This window comes from Schistosoma mansoni, chromosome 3 (assembly GCF_000237925.1).
Source record: "Schistosoma mansoni strain Puerto Rico chromosome 3, complete genome".
In the NCBI taxonomy this organism is placed as follows: domain Eukaryota; kingdom Metazoa; phylum Platyhelminthes; class Trematoda; order Strigeidida; family Schistosomatidae; genus Schistosoma; species Schistosoma mansoni.
In genome coordinates this window covers 14,821,137-14,834,006 of record NC_031497.1, presented here as the reverse complement: position 1 = coordinate 14,834,006, position 12,870 = coordinate 14,821,137, and the positions used below count along the sequence as shown (strand labels likewise).

The 12,870-nt window shown below is 36.0% G+C and overlaps 1 protein-coding gene across 1 annotated transcript in view; it reads right to left on the bottom strand.

Annotated features, from left to right (window-relative positions):
- The window catches only part of Smp_123610 (serine/threonine kinase), a gene marked incomplete at its 3' end in the record, with an annotated part of 53,515 nt that overhangs the window by 17,059 nt on the left and 23,586 nt on the right, over nucleotides 1–12,870 (bottom strand). The window contains exons 9-12 of the mRNA XM_018799363.1: nucleotides 9,609–9,663; nucleotides 7,879–8,112; nucleotides 4,462–4,904; nucleotides 3,145–3,397 (exon numbers count right to left, since the gene is read on the bottom strand). Of these exons, the coding sequence (XP_018651160.1) occupies nucleotides 3,145–3,397; nucleotides 4,462–4,904; nucleotides 7,879–8,112; nucleotides 9,609–9,663 (985 nt within the window). The remainder of the gene's footprint in view (nucleotides 1–3,144; nucleotides 3,398–4,461; nucleotides 4,905–7,878; nucleotides 8,113–9,608; nucleotides 9,664–12,870) is intronic.

Genomic DNA, 12,870 nt, shown 5'->3' with positions numbered 1-12,870 from the left:
AATAAAACACACATTGGGGAAAGCAGCCAAATGTGTCACAAGGCAAGCCCCCACATGGAATCTTGAAGGCCAAAGGAGAAGAGGAAGACTGAAGAACACATTACACCGACAAATGGAGACAGATATGAGGAGAACGAACTACAACTGGATAGAACCAAAAACGGAAAGCCCGGGACAGAGTGAGTTGGAGAATGCTGATCGGTGGCCTACGTTCCATTGGGGTTAACAGGCTTAAGTAAGTAATAGTTTATTTCGTGATCTCAATTATAAATTCCCTTTCCTCATTCTTGACTGAAATTTTTTAAGATTTACTCATCTCACTCTGTCAATTTAATTATTTTCAGTTCTTATTACACAACTTTCAACATTAGTAAACAAAGATGAATGATGGCTAGCAGTGGAATCCAGGATACGCGTTTAGTCCTACTTGGGACTCGTCAGTAGGATGTACTTGCACTCAAGAGTTGATGTTTATTCCGGGACTCGATTCCAGTCCTATTTGCTTCAAACGCCACCGCGTTAACCACTGAGTTTATAAGTTCCGATAGCCACTAGCTTGTGCAATGGGGGTGAAGTTTTAATTCATTTTGTATTGTTTGTTTGAATATTCTAACTGACGTTAGAGCTGCAATTGATCAGTCTTTTATTAACATATGTGCATCCTGTGCAGATTGCCTTAAATTACAAACATGCACAAGATGCACTTCCGCCAATAAGAGGCAGATCAACTGAAGTCCTACACATCATTCGGAATATTCAAACAAGCAATACAAAATTGAATTTTAACACCACTGTTTTTATTTTCTAGAAAGTTATCTTTGTATATTTTTTAAAAATTTTTCTTCTGAAACTTTTACACTAGTTAACATTATAAATAACCAATAACAGGAATATTTTCTAAAAAATAATTCTTCCATATTTATTGGTGACATTTTAATAATCTCCATTAAGATAATATAAAGTGTGTATATTGGTTTTGAATAAAATATTACTATTATATTTCTCTATTTTAAACCACTGAAGAGAGTCCGTGAAACAAATGAATTCATACCAGTCAATCGGTGTTTTTGGTTTGTTTAAATTTATCAATGAGAAAAATTGTAAGGAATATCTATAAAAGGTCAAATGCAGCAAGTAACTTTATGCTTGTGAGGTAAAGAGAGTGAAATTGAAGAAAAAGTATAATGTTATAAAAATATGACAAGCTATTGGTAAGAAAATAGGACGGATAGTGGTGTGGTAAAGCCCAGAGTTATTTACAAGGTAGACAAATCAGTCATTTTGGTTGTGAACCTAAACAAACTGAAAAGGTACAAAAAAATTTAGAGTCAATTTATTTCGTATTGTATGATGCTTTCTAGTATTATGCCCTGGGAGAACTGTAAGTTTTCTTAAACGAATCATTGACATGATGTTTGTTTGTTTAAACACAAAAATATTGGTACAAGAAAGCACCAGATATATATGTGACACACAAATCGCATTTGATTTGCGTGAGGGCTGTGATACTGTCCAGGTGTCCGAACTGAAGCAGGTGATTTTCTTAGGGGGCCACACCCGGAGCCTTTGACCTAAAGGTCTAACCCACAAGGCAGTAGAGCATCATGAGGAGATGCAGTCCTATGATAGCCGGTGACCAATGATTGTTTCATACGCTATTTGTTCCCTCAGGATACTGGAGCCCATGTGCACCATCGGTTTGGAATCAGGGTTTTCCAACTCCCCTAGGTGGACTCGCCGTGTCCACCAACCCCGTTAAAGCGCCGGACATTCGCTTTTCGTACTCTCAATTACGTAAACAACAGTAATGCCACGAAAAGGCAGTGAGTAGGACTTCCCTGGCAGAGGCTATAAACGCGTGACCGTGCGAGAGCATTTCGAGAGGGAGAGCGGACTCTCCCCACTCTCGGCCGTACCAGGGCATTCGGGGGCTAAAAGAAATTAGTAATCCAAGATACCAAGTAAGATAGCTTAACATAGACAAATATTACATTGAATCAGTTATCTCGAAGATCTTATTACATTGTCTCTAGTTGTACGCTGTATATTCATGTATTCCTTTGCAAATTAAACATACCTTATTTTACATTAATCCTCTTATCACTTAAAAGGTTATAACAACTTAAAAATTGTAAAATTTGTGAACGATTCTGCAATGTTGCATCCATCTATCAATAAGTCAGATAAAGACGATGAGTAGAATTTTCGGCGAGACTAAACTATACTGCCGAGCCAATCAGAAGGTTTTCAAGGTCACGGCGATGCTTACGAATGATCGGTTTACAGCGGATTTTAGGGAAGACGTGATAATTCAGCGTCTACAAGAGAAGTGATCATAAAATTTTGGCGCGAAATTCAATTATCCATTTGGATAAATAGAGTTTTGGCATTATAGCTGATGTCAATTCGTGATGAAAACCCCAAGTATAATTTCTAGCCTTAACCATGAACTGTAAATCATAATTTGAATTCTTCACACAGGTTTATAACCCTCATTTAGTCTTAGTTATTATGTTGACACTCTCAGGATCACTCTAGCGTCGCTCAAAGGTCGTCCATAACTTATAGTCTCACCGTTAACCCTAAACCCTCAACCTTAACTCTAACCCTAAACCGTAAACCATACCAACATACCAACAACATTGAAGCTATGTGGTTGAGGCTAAAAGAATCTTTGAGACTTTATCATGGTTTCAGAGGTCGACTACCATGGAGCCATATGGATGTGTTCCTGTACCGTATGCACTATGATATTAGAACTTCTGAACCTATATCTGACCTTGATAAGTTTTTGAGTCATGTAAAAGAACAGTATCCCCTTTAATTTTTGAGTTTTGTATTATATATTTCACAGTATACTGTTTTCTGATTAGCTAATATTTCTCAAGGTCATTTAAGAGTCGTTCAAAGGTCGGCAGTCTATAAGACCCTTAATGAACATCAATTCAATTTGTTCAGTACAATTTATTGCCAGTCATTGTGTAAAATTATCAACGTAACCACTTCGTCTACATGAAGTTATGAGGATAATGTATTTACATTAACTGAAAACATGATTTATATTAAAATTAATGACAAAAGAAATTCATAAAAACAAATGCAGAAAATTAAGCAACCTTCACACAAGGAAAACAGAATGCTTACATTAGGTGAAGTATAACACGGTGTTTCACCACTTCGTGTTACAGCACGTGAAGAATTTCTTTCTTGAAATAGTTTCAATATTTGATTTAGTCTATCTAAACGGGACGACTGGGAATCATTGGATGTTAATTGTTGATTAGAATTAGATGAATATGACATAAATGCTAAAGCTTCTAGAACAGTTCGACTAATTGGTGGATTTAAACTATGCAAAAGGACTGCATCATTTGTAAAACAAAAGTTTACAGGTCGCCTAAATTCGATTCCAAAGAATGACAAAGAAATAAATAATGGAATAAGCGAGAAACTATATATGTATATTGTATGCACATATAAATAAGGAACTAATTTTTATATGATCATTCTGGATTGAAACTGAGATCTGTTCACCATTTATTATATAAAAGTGTAGAGAGAAACTTCTAAATCACTTAAATTCAAGAATCAACTGCAATACTTATCTTTAACAATAAGTCACTGGGACAGAATACCCTGAACACTGCAGGTTATAGGTTGGAGATAACAATATAATCAGACTACAGGTTCAGGACTTAACTTGACCTAAATTCTGCTTGATATATCAGTACGTCTTGATGCACAAATTTGTTAAATAACAGTATGAAATTAGTAATTAAACTAATCTGATTCTGCACAAACCCATTCTATTTGATTTAGTCTGATCGATCAAGTATCATTAACAAACCTCATATAGAAGAAGTATATGACTCAAAGTGAAGTAGTTCGTCGAGAACTTGGAAAAAGAAATGAAAAACTTCCTCAATTAAATCAACATCTCTAACCATAAATCACGAACACTACGTTGACTTTAGCCAGGAACTCTACATCTGTTAGTATGGCTTAAATGGATCATCCACAATTTTTTGAGTTGATGCCGTATTTCAATTAGTTATTTCTAACTTTCTTCCAACCTAATCTTATGCAACCGCACATAAAGGAAAATGGTGGCTAAACATTTGCTGCAAAAGTCTCAACCCGATAGGTTAGTAAAGGTTTTCAGACCTACCCTAATCATTTAACATTTCTATCAAGTATCTTGGGAATAACCAAAGTAGTCCTCATTTGGTGCGTACACCATACGTCAAAAATGTTTCTAAGGCACATAGTCGAATACATTCAATACTTAATCATTTAAAATGACTAACTTATTGAAGAAAAGCTTCTTGAGAGAACTCTCGTCACATAAACAAAAGAAATATTCCGAAAGGATTTAACTGATAAATGTTAACATAAAATGCCATAGATTACAAAATAAATCAACCTGAAAAAACTATTATATTTCTGGATTCTAGGACTTACCGAAAAATAGTCTTTTTAACTTCAATATTAACTAAACGAGCATAAACACTTGCAGGACTACAAATACCTGGCCAAAAATGATGTACCATAGGTACAGTGTCTTCATCTTCAGTTGGAACTCGTGATTGAGACTTTTCAGCAAAGTTAACAGCTAGTCGAGCAAAAGATGTAATATAGGCCACAGATCCTTGACGAATTCGTAAACATGGATGTGCGGTTAATGCTAAAGAGCGAGTCAAGAATGAAACTGCGATGGGTGCACTGAGCAATCGTCTTCGTAAAAGATTAGTTAGACAGTGTAAACACTCTTCAATAACCATATCGTCAGGATCTATTAGGCCTTGTTCGAGTAATGATCGAAGAATCGTAACAAACTGTGCTCCAGTCAATGTTGCCAAAGGAGAAACTTGTCGAAAAAATGCAGCTCGTAATTCAGGTTTACACTTTAAATATGAAAAAGACAGCATACAGTATAATAAGGAAACGCTTTATAATTACAACATACAACTGAAAAAAAACACACAATAATAACACACAAAAACATAAAAAGCTAACTTTCAAGATTCTTTATACAGAGTAAGATGTGAATAACTCAACTTTCAACAAACCTCAAAAATATGATATAAATAGTAACATTTTTAGGAAGGGGATAAGAAAGGCCATTGGGTAATTTAATTGATAAAAGAGTTGACGATTCTGATTTCGTTCTCGGATAAAATCATAGGCTTGGGGTGCTTATTTAATAAAATTGAAATTGAAACTAGGGGAAACAGTCAGTTTACTTGCTTTCGTGGAGCAGGTTGTATTGGCCGTACAAACACTGAACTTGATGAACGAATATCCGAGCACTACTCTCGAAGAGAATGCAAATCAATCAACAGTTCAATCCTCAAACACATAGCGAACTCCGACCATAAGGCATAACTCGAATTTATGTCCGGGTTAAGCTCTAGCAGTTTATTGTTTTAAACCAGATTTCTGTACAAAACAGTCATGTCTAATAAATTATTCTTCCACTGTTTTAGCACCCCTTCTAATTTTTATAAAACTTAAGTGCTAATTATATTCTTGTTCGTCACTTTCTTTTTCTCCTTTGTCAATAAGATAGTGTTGGGGTGATCTAGAAAATTTCTCGCAATAGACATGACAAGCTCAGGAAACATTAAGAAGCATTTCATCCAATCAGCGTTTGACTAGAAGTTTTGCTAGAAACACCACGATGAAAAGTCACATGTAGAGTTTCTGATTGACTGATTACTACACTGCTATTATGTTTACAAGCATTCCAGATTCTCACGAAAACCCAAAGACTTCTAAAATACTATAAAAACCCTATATTTTCTGTACATGAATGAACCTTTGGAGTAAAGTGCTTATCGCATATTTTACGCCTTTTCTGTCGTGTTCACGTCGCTGTGCAGTTCTAGCTTAGGGGTTACGAGACTAGCTTAGGATCCGAGTATAGTGTTAAATCAACAAGACTTATCAGATAGTAGTCTTTTGGATTTGTTTTATAAACTATTACTTCTCATTACTTCTGAAACTATTACATGACTTTATTTCTTAGTAACCTTTGATCTAATTATTCAATGATGTAACACTACTTCATTTTCATAGACTTTTATATTCATTAGTTGAATAAATTTAACTAAACCATTAGGTGTAAAAAGTTACCTATAAATATGACTGTACAACTTAAGAAAATGATATTATTGAAAAGATTTGCAAAACTGACTGAAAGAAACACAAATTATTTTGGAAGAAAAATTCATTATTTGATTATCTTTTTCCTGCTGACCTTACAATTATAAATGGAATCGCCTCACCGTTTATAATGATGTATAAATACAAATGTTTATAACATCGGTAATTATTTATGAGCATTATGGATGAGTTTTAACATGTAACATGAAGAATGATTTTGGGAATGCAGAGATAAAGTGTTGTTCGGTTGAATTTCTATGAGCGGTTTTACATGGGTAAGGAAATGAGGATAGAGGAGAATCACAGTTTAAAAAGTAAGGTAAAAAAAAATACAGAATAAAGAATGGATTTAGTTGTGGACAAAACGAAGCTGAGTAATGGAACCATCACCACATTCCGACTACGCTTACTGTGGATGTTTGGATGTGTAAATTAACACTAATTACATTGACATTGAACATTTGATTTCATTCATTTGCCAGAATATATATATATATACTCGAACCCTGGTATTAGCCTTTTCCCTTGCCTCACTGTGCCTTGGTTCGATTTGGCTATAAATTAGCCTCTGTATTCGCTCGATGTGCTTATAACTTTGTTATCTGTGCTATCCGATAATTAACTGTAGCCGCTGCTTCCTATTGCCCTCTGGTTTCAAACACCTTTGGGATTTAAATAATAAAGGTTATCAAGGTAATCGATTAACAAAGTCACCACAATTGAATTAATATACGGCAATTAATTTAACTTGAGTGTTGAGTACCGTTCTTTAATCTGTCAAAAAAATCAAGGATTACAAAAATCAGACCAAGTGAAATTTTGTTACTTCAATAAGTAATCTTGTAGTTTTAGAGGCGAGAATAACAATTTCATCTACAATGTTGTATGAGGGACAATTAATGCATGACTAATGTTTCTAATTAGTATAAATCAATGGTACCTCTGTGAGCTAATTTGCTACGATAATTTTCCGAAATTTAATAAATTACTGTGCAGTAATGAGAACGAATAATGATAAATTGTTATAGACTATAGACTCTATTGGTGAAACCGTTTAAACTGACAATGGAACAATAGGTGTTATGTCCGGCGAAGGCAAAATGGACGGTAACCCTCACGTTTAATCTATAGACTATTATTAAATATATTCCTTTTTATAATTACTAAATAACTAAATTTTATATATTTATATTCCTCTTACTATAGGCTTTCGTTTGACCCACTAACTACAATTATATGATGTACTATACTGAACTTATTCCCAGTATATTCTTTGCAGTTTTCTCTACTTACAGCCACTTTCAGCTTGATCTTACATAATTATTTTTCATGTTATGGTGTGATACGGTATAAGTTGCTTGTAAGTTTGTTTGAAATAGAATGTTCATATAGCAGAGGCTGGTTGTTGTGTTCTGGACTCAACGAGGAGACCAAGGCGAGATGTTATTATATCGAGGACCAATAAGAATTTAGAGCTGACCCACGGTTACTGGTGCTGGTTGGGGTCTCATTGGCTAATTCAAGGGCAGAGCCACAGAAATCGATACTCTAATTGGTGGTTTCGTCATATGACATTTGACAGGGTCATAAGTCATAATAAAAGCCAATTCAATTCTGAAATGTTTATACTATTTGAACCACAGCAAGTATTATATTAAATAATGTACATAAATTAAAAATGAATTAAACAAAGATCATAATATTAACACTTACTTTATCATTTAGAAATGTGATCATATGTGATAACAGTGTGCCATTTGTACCGGATCGACCAAAAAATGATGCTAAACATGATAAACCATTTGTGTTCATTAGACCAAGACGAACATGTGGATGTGGATCGGAGAGTAATGCAACTAATCTTTCTTGTATATGTAATCTTAAAATAGACAAATAATTGTCAGCAGTTTTTTGATCACCTTGACAATCATGTACAAAATCAGGAGACTTGTTTTGATGGTAGATGAGAAATATTTTTATAAAAAAAAGAAGGTAAATTGTCTTATTGATTTAAAGTTAATACAACCCATTATATATATATATATATATATATATATATATATATATATATATATCAACGATTTCACACATATATGTCTAAATCAGCACTATAGATACAAAATAAAAATTTAATACATTCATTATCAACAATCTACAGCATAAATGTATATGGATTGAAGATGCCTTACTTAGTATTAGCATAAAGGACTTTGAGGTGTGTAAAAAAGGAGTCAAATTACTAGTTGTATGTATGATTCAAAAGAGTCGATATAGAATATACGGTTCAAAAAGAAGGAATGAACTTGTGTAATAAAAAGTATGATAAAATATTGAAATTTAAGATCCAGAGGAAAATAAAAAAGGATATGTCTGAATTACGGTGAATAATTCTAAGTCATATTACCAACGATCAACAACCAGTGGTTTGGATTATCCCATAGACTCGAATAAAGTAGTATGTACTATCAGAAGTGAGAATATTTCTCCGCGATTCGTTAAGAGGTTATTCATCAAATTAAAAAATGGATAAATTTCAAGATAATACTTTTTGTATTGTTTATTTGAATCTTCCCATTGATGTTTAGGACTGCAATTGATCTGTATCTTATTGGAATATGTGCATCATGTGAGGATTGCCTCGATACTGACTTAATTTGCAAGCATTATAAGCAAAGATGGATGATGGCTAGCAGTGGAATCCAAAACGTGCGTTCCGTTCTAGTTGGTACTCGTCAGCTGGATGTACCTGCATCCCAGAGTTGATATGCCTATGAGAGACTGATCAATTGCAGTTCTAAACATCAATGGGAAGATTCGAATGAACAATACAAAATGGATTTAAACTTCACTCCATAGCACAAGCTATTGAATATCAAGACTCAGTAGCTAAGTGGACAATGCGATGGCGTTTGAAACGAACACTGTTGAGTTCAAGTCCTGGAGTGACCATCAAATCTGGAATGCAAGTGCCTCCGGCTAATGAGCCCCAAATAGAATGAAGCGCATGTCATGGGTTCTACTACTAGCCATCATCCATCTTTGCTTATAATGCTTGCAAATTAAGTCAGTATCGAGGCAATCCTCACACGATGCACATATTCCAATAAGATACAGATCGATTGCGGTCCTTAACATCAAAATAATGCTATTTAATTCAAATATTAACTGAATATGTTTACTTTTCATAGTTGAAATCATGGGCCAATTGAAGCTAGACCACCATCGAAAACCTGAAAGCACTGGACGGCCGTTTCGTCCTATTATGGGACTCCTCAGCAGTGCGCATCCACGATCCCGCACTCGCGAGATTCGAACCCAGGACATACCAGTCTCGAGCCGGAGCCCTTAACCGATAGACCACTGAGCCGTTTAGATGAGAATTAAAAAAAAGAAATGACAGTATGCTAAGAAAGCAGAAACGAATAAAAGGAACTTGAACTCACCTTATGCTTGACATCAGTTGACTCGGAACGCAACTTTGTTATGATATTGAGGAACCTATAAATATATGTGTATAAGACAAAACAGGATAGTAACGAAAACTACGAATCAGACATGAAAGAAATAATAGTGTTAAGTTTTAGTAACCATGACAATCGTGTGGCTTATCATAAATAAGTGAAACTCACCAAACTATTTTGACCTAAATACAAAAATGCGGATATCTTTACCATTGTTATATCTAGAGCCTTGAATTCTTAATATGCCGCGAACTACTTGACTACTTGAACGATAGAACCCGCAACGTCGCAAAAGAGAGAAGACAAAGACTGGTAAGCAGGAAGTTTATTGCCCCGAACAATGTCAAAATATAGCACAGAAATCTCGTGTATTTATAGTTTTTGGCTGAAAGTAAATTATCATTTAGGTCAACCAATAAGCACATAGGTATCAAACTAATCCATCCAATGGGGAAGCTCCACGTTGGCATTTCTAGAACATTCCCCTAGCCCTGATTGGATGGAATGTCTGCGGCTCTTCCTGGGCTTCCTAGAGCCTCCTCGACTTCACCTGTGGACCATCCTCACAATTATAAAAGTTGTTTAAGTGCATGACCCATAACTTACTCTTTTACATTTTTTGTATTCCTCATAGCACAACACACATTGCTAACTGCTCATAAATACACTACTTCACACACACGTCTTTCGTTCTCAATTGTCTGTTGTCATGATAAATGATCTATAAAATATCTACTATCTACATGAAATGACGTGAGCTTCTATTGTCACATACTGAGAGACAGAAACAGTACAATCATTACTAAATATCAAATACTTACCAAATGAGATTCAGATTGTTGATCAGTTCTCTCCAATTCATTTCTTAAGTCAGATGCACTTAACCTTGGAGTTGTTGTAGCTTGTTCCACAACGATTGGTGTGGTCGAAACGTTAACATTCGAGCTATTCTGAAGAACGAAACAGTGGCAATATTACTGAACACCAAATATTAATCAAATAATTCATTATCAGTATCGATGACAGAAGTGAATCCAACAAATATTCACATAATTTACATTTGCACAATATGATCAATGAATAATGATTTAGAATATCTGCTACCGATTTGAAAGTCAGTGTGATAAGTACACATTATCCAATAACTAACTGTGGAGATAGGCACGACAAACTCATTTTGTGAATAGACTTTGTCATCATTATTTGCATTTCCTTTGTCAATTCTCATAGTTTGTACGTTTACCACAAGTGATTATTGTTATATCTAGAGCCTTGATTCTTAATATGCCGCGAACTACTTGACTACTTGAACGATAGAACCCGCAAACGTCGCAAAAGAGAGAAGACAAAGACTGGTAAGCAGGAAGTTTATTGCCCCAAACAATGTCAAAATATAGCACAGAAATCTCGTGTATTTATAGTTTTTGGCTGAAAGTAAATTATCATTTAGGTCAACCAATAAGCACATAGGTATCAAACTAATCCATCCAATGGGGAAGCTCCACGTTGGCATTTCTAGAACATTCCCCTAGCCCTGATTGGATGGAATGTCTGCGGCTCTTCCTGGGCTTCCTAGAGCCTCCTCGACTTCACCTGTGGACCATCCTCACAATTATAAAAGTTGTTTAAGTGCATGACCCATAACTTACTCTTTTACATTTGGAATTGAGTTACCGCGATTCTCTTGCGGCTCATTACTCTCGAAGGTTGTGTTGCCTTGCTCTTGCGTCTTTTATCTTTTCTACCTTCGTGCGCCTGAGTGCATTTTGGAGACGAATCCATGAGCAAATGAAATGGAAGCCGGCTTTGTGGCATCCATGTTCTGCCATCCCTTCGAATTTGATTGATGTGTCTTATACAAGTATCGACATTTCTTCGGATTAAATACAATACACTTCCAATTCGACGTTCTATAATACCTGGTTCCCACCTTTTTCCACCTTGATACGATTTAACGAGTACCCTTTCACCCACCTTGAAGCTACGAGTGACCATATGGTTTCCATTCGTGGGTTTTCTTGTCTTTCTAGGTGGCAACATACTGCTAAAGATTGTTCGAATTTTCCTTCCGAACATACACTCGGCTGGTGACTTACCTTCGGGTACTGCCGGATTGGGGGTAACTCTGTAAGACAAAAGGAACTTGCTGATTACTTGTTCTGGGATGGCCTCTCCTCCCCCTTTAACTAGAGCTCGTTTTATAGTATCCACGATTCTTTCTGCTTGGCCATTCGACTGAGGATGGTACGGGGGAGACTGTAGATGTGATATGCCATTTTCAGTGCAAAACTGTTTAAAGACAGATGACATGAACTGGGTGCCGTTGTCAGTCACTAAGATCTCAGGAACCCCAAAACAAGCGAACAAACCTGTCAATTTTCTTATAGTACTCTCTGACGTCATTTTCGGCATGTCGTATACTTCTGGCCATTTCGTGAAGGCGTCGACAACAACCAAGTAATTTCTGCCTTGTATTGGGCCGGCAAAATCAGCATGTATTCTTTGCCAGGGACCGTCTGGTTTTGGCCATGGTTGCGGTTCAGCTTTATTTGGGTTCTTTGCAGCCTCTAAACAGGACGAACAACTGCGACATTTTTGCTCTATATCATGGTCCATTGATGGCCAGTATGCGTAGCTTCGAGCTAACGCTTTCATCTTATTGATCCCTTTTTATCTGATTCATATGTCTGGTACATTTTCCGTCCCTTCCACGGACTAAATAAAGTACTTTCCCGATACGCCGTACTATGACACCTGGTTCCCATTTCTGACCGCCTTGATACTTTACAAGTACCTTTTCGCCGCGGTCGTTCGTCTGATACTCTTGTACAGGTTTTCTTCTTTTCTTAGGTGGCGATTTTTTTCCAAATATCCATGGGTTCTTTGCCTGAACTTCTGACTCACCTTCTCCTGCGGCAATGAGTACATCTTCTCCATGTTTTGCCTGGGGACCGATCAACCTTGAGAGTGCATCAGATCTCACCGGACTACATATATGATTAATTGGCTGGTTAGCCAACTGCAACATTTCTATTAGGTCAAGACCAAGCAAATCTAGTCCTGGGCTTTCAGTGAGATATACTTTCACATTCTTCTGTACATTCCCTTTTTTAACTGGGCAGCATATCTCTCCAGCAATATTTACCTTCTCTCCAGATGCACTGAGTGCTAACTGGGTTGTAGGGAGCACCGAGGGTTTGCCAATATGACTCCATGTTTTGCGGCTGATCAGTGAAATATCTGA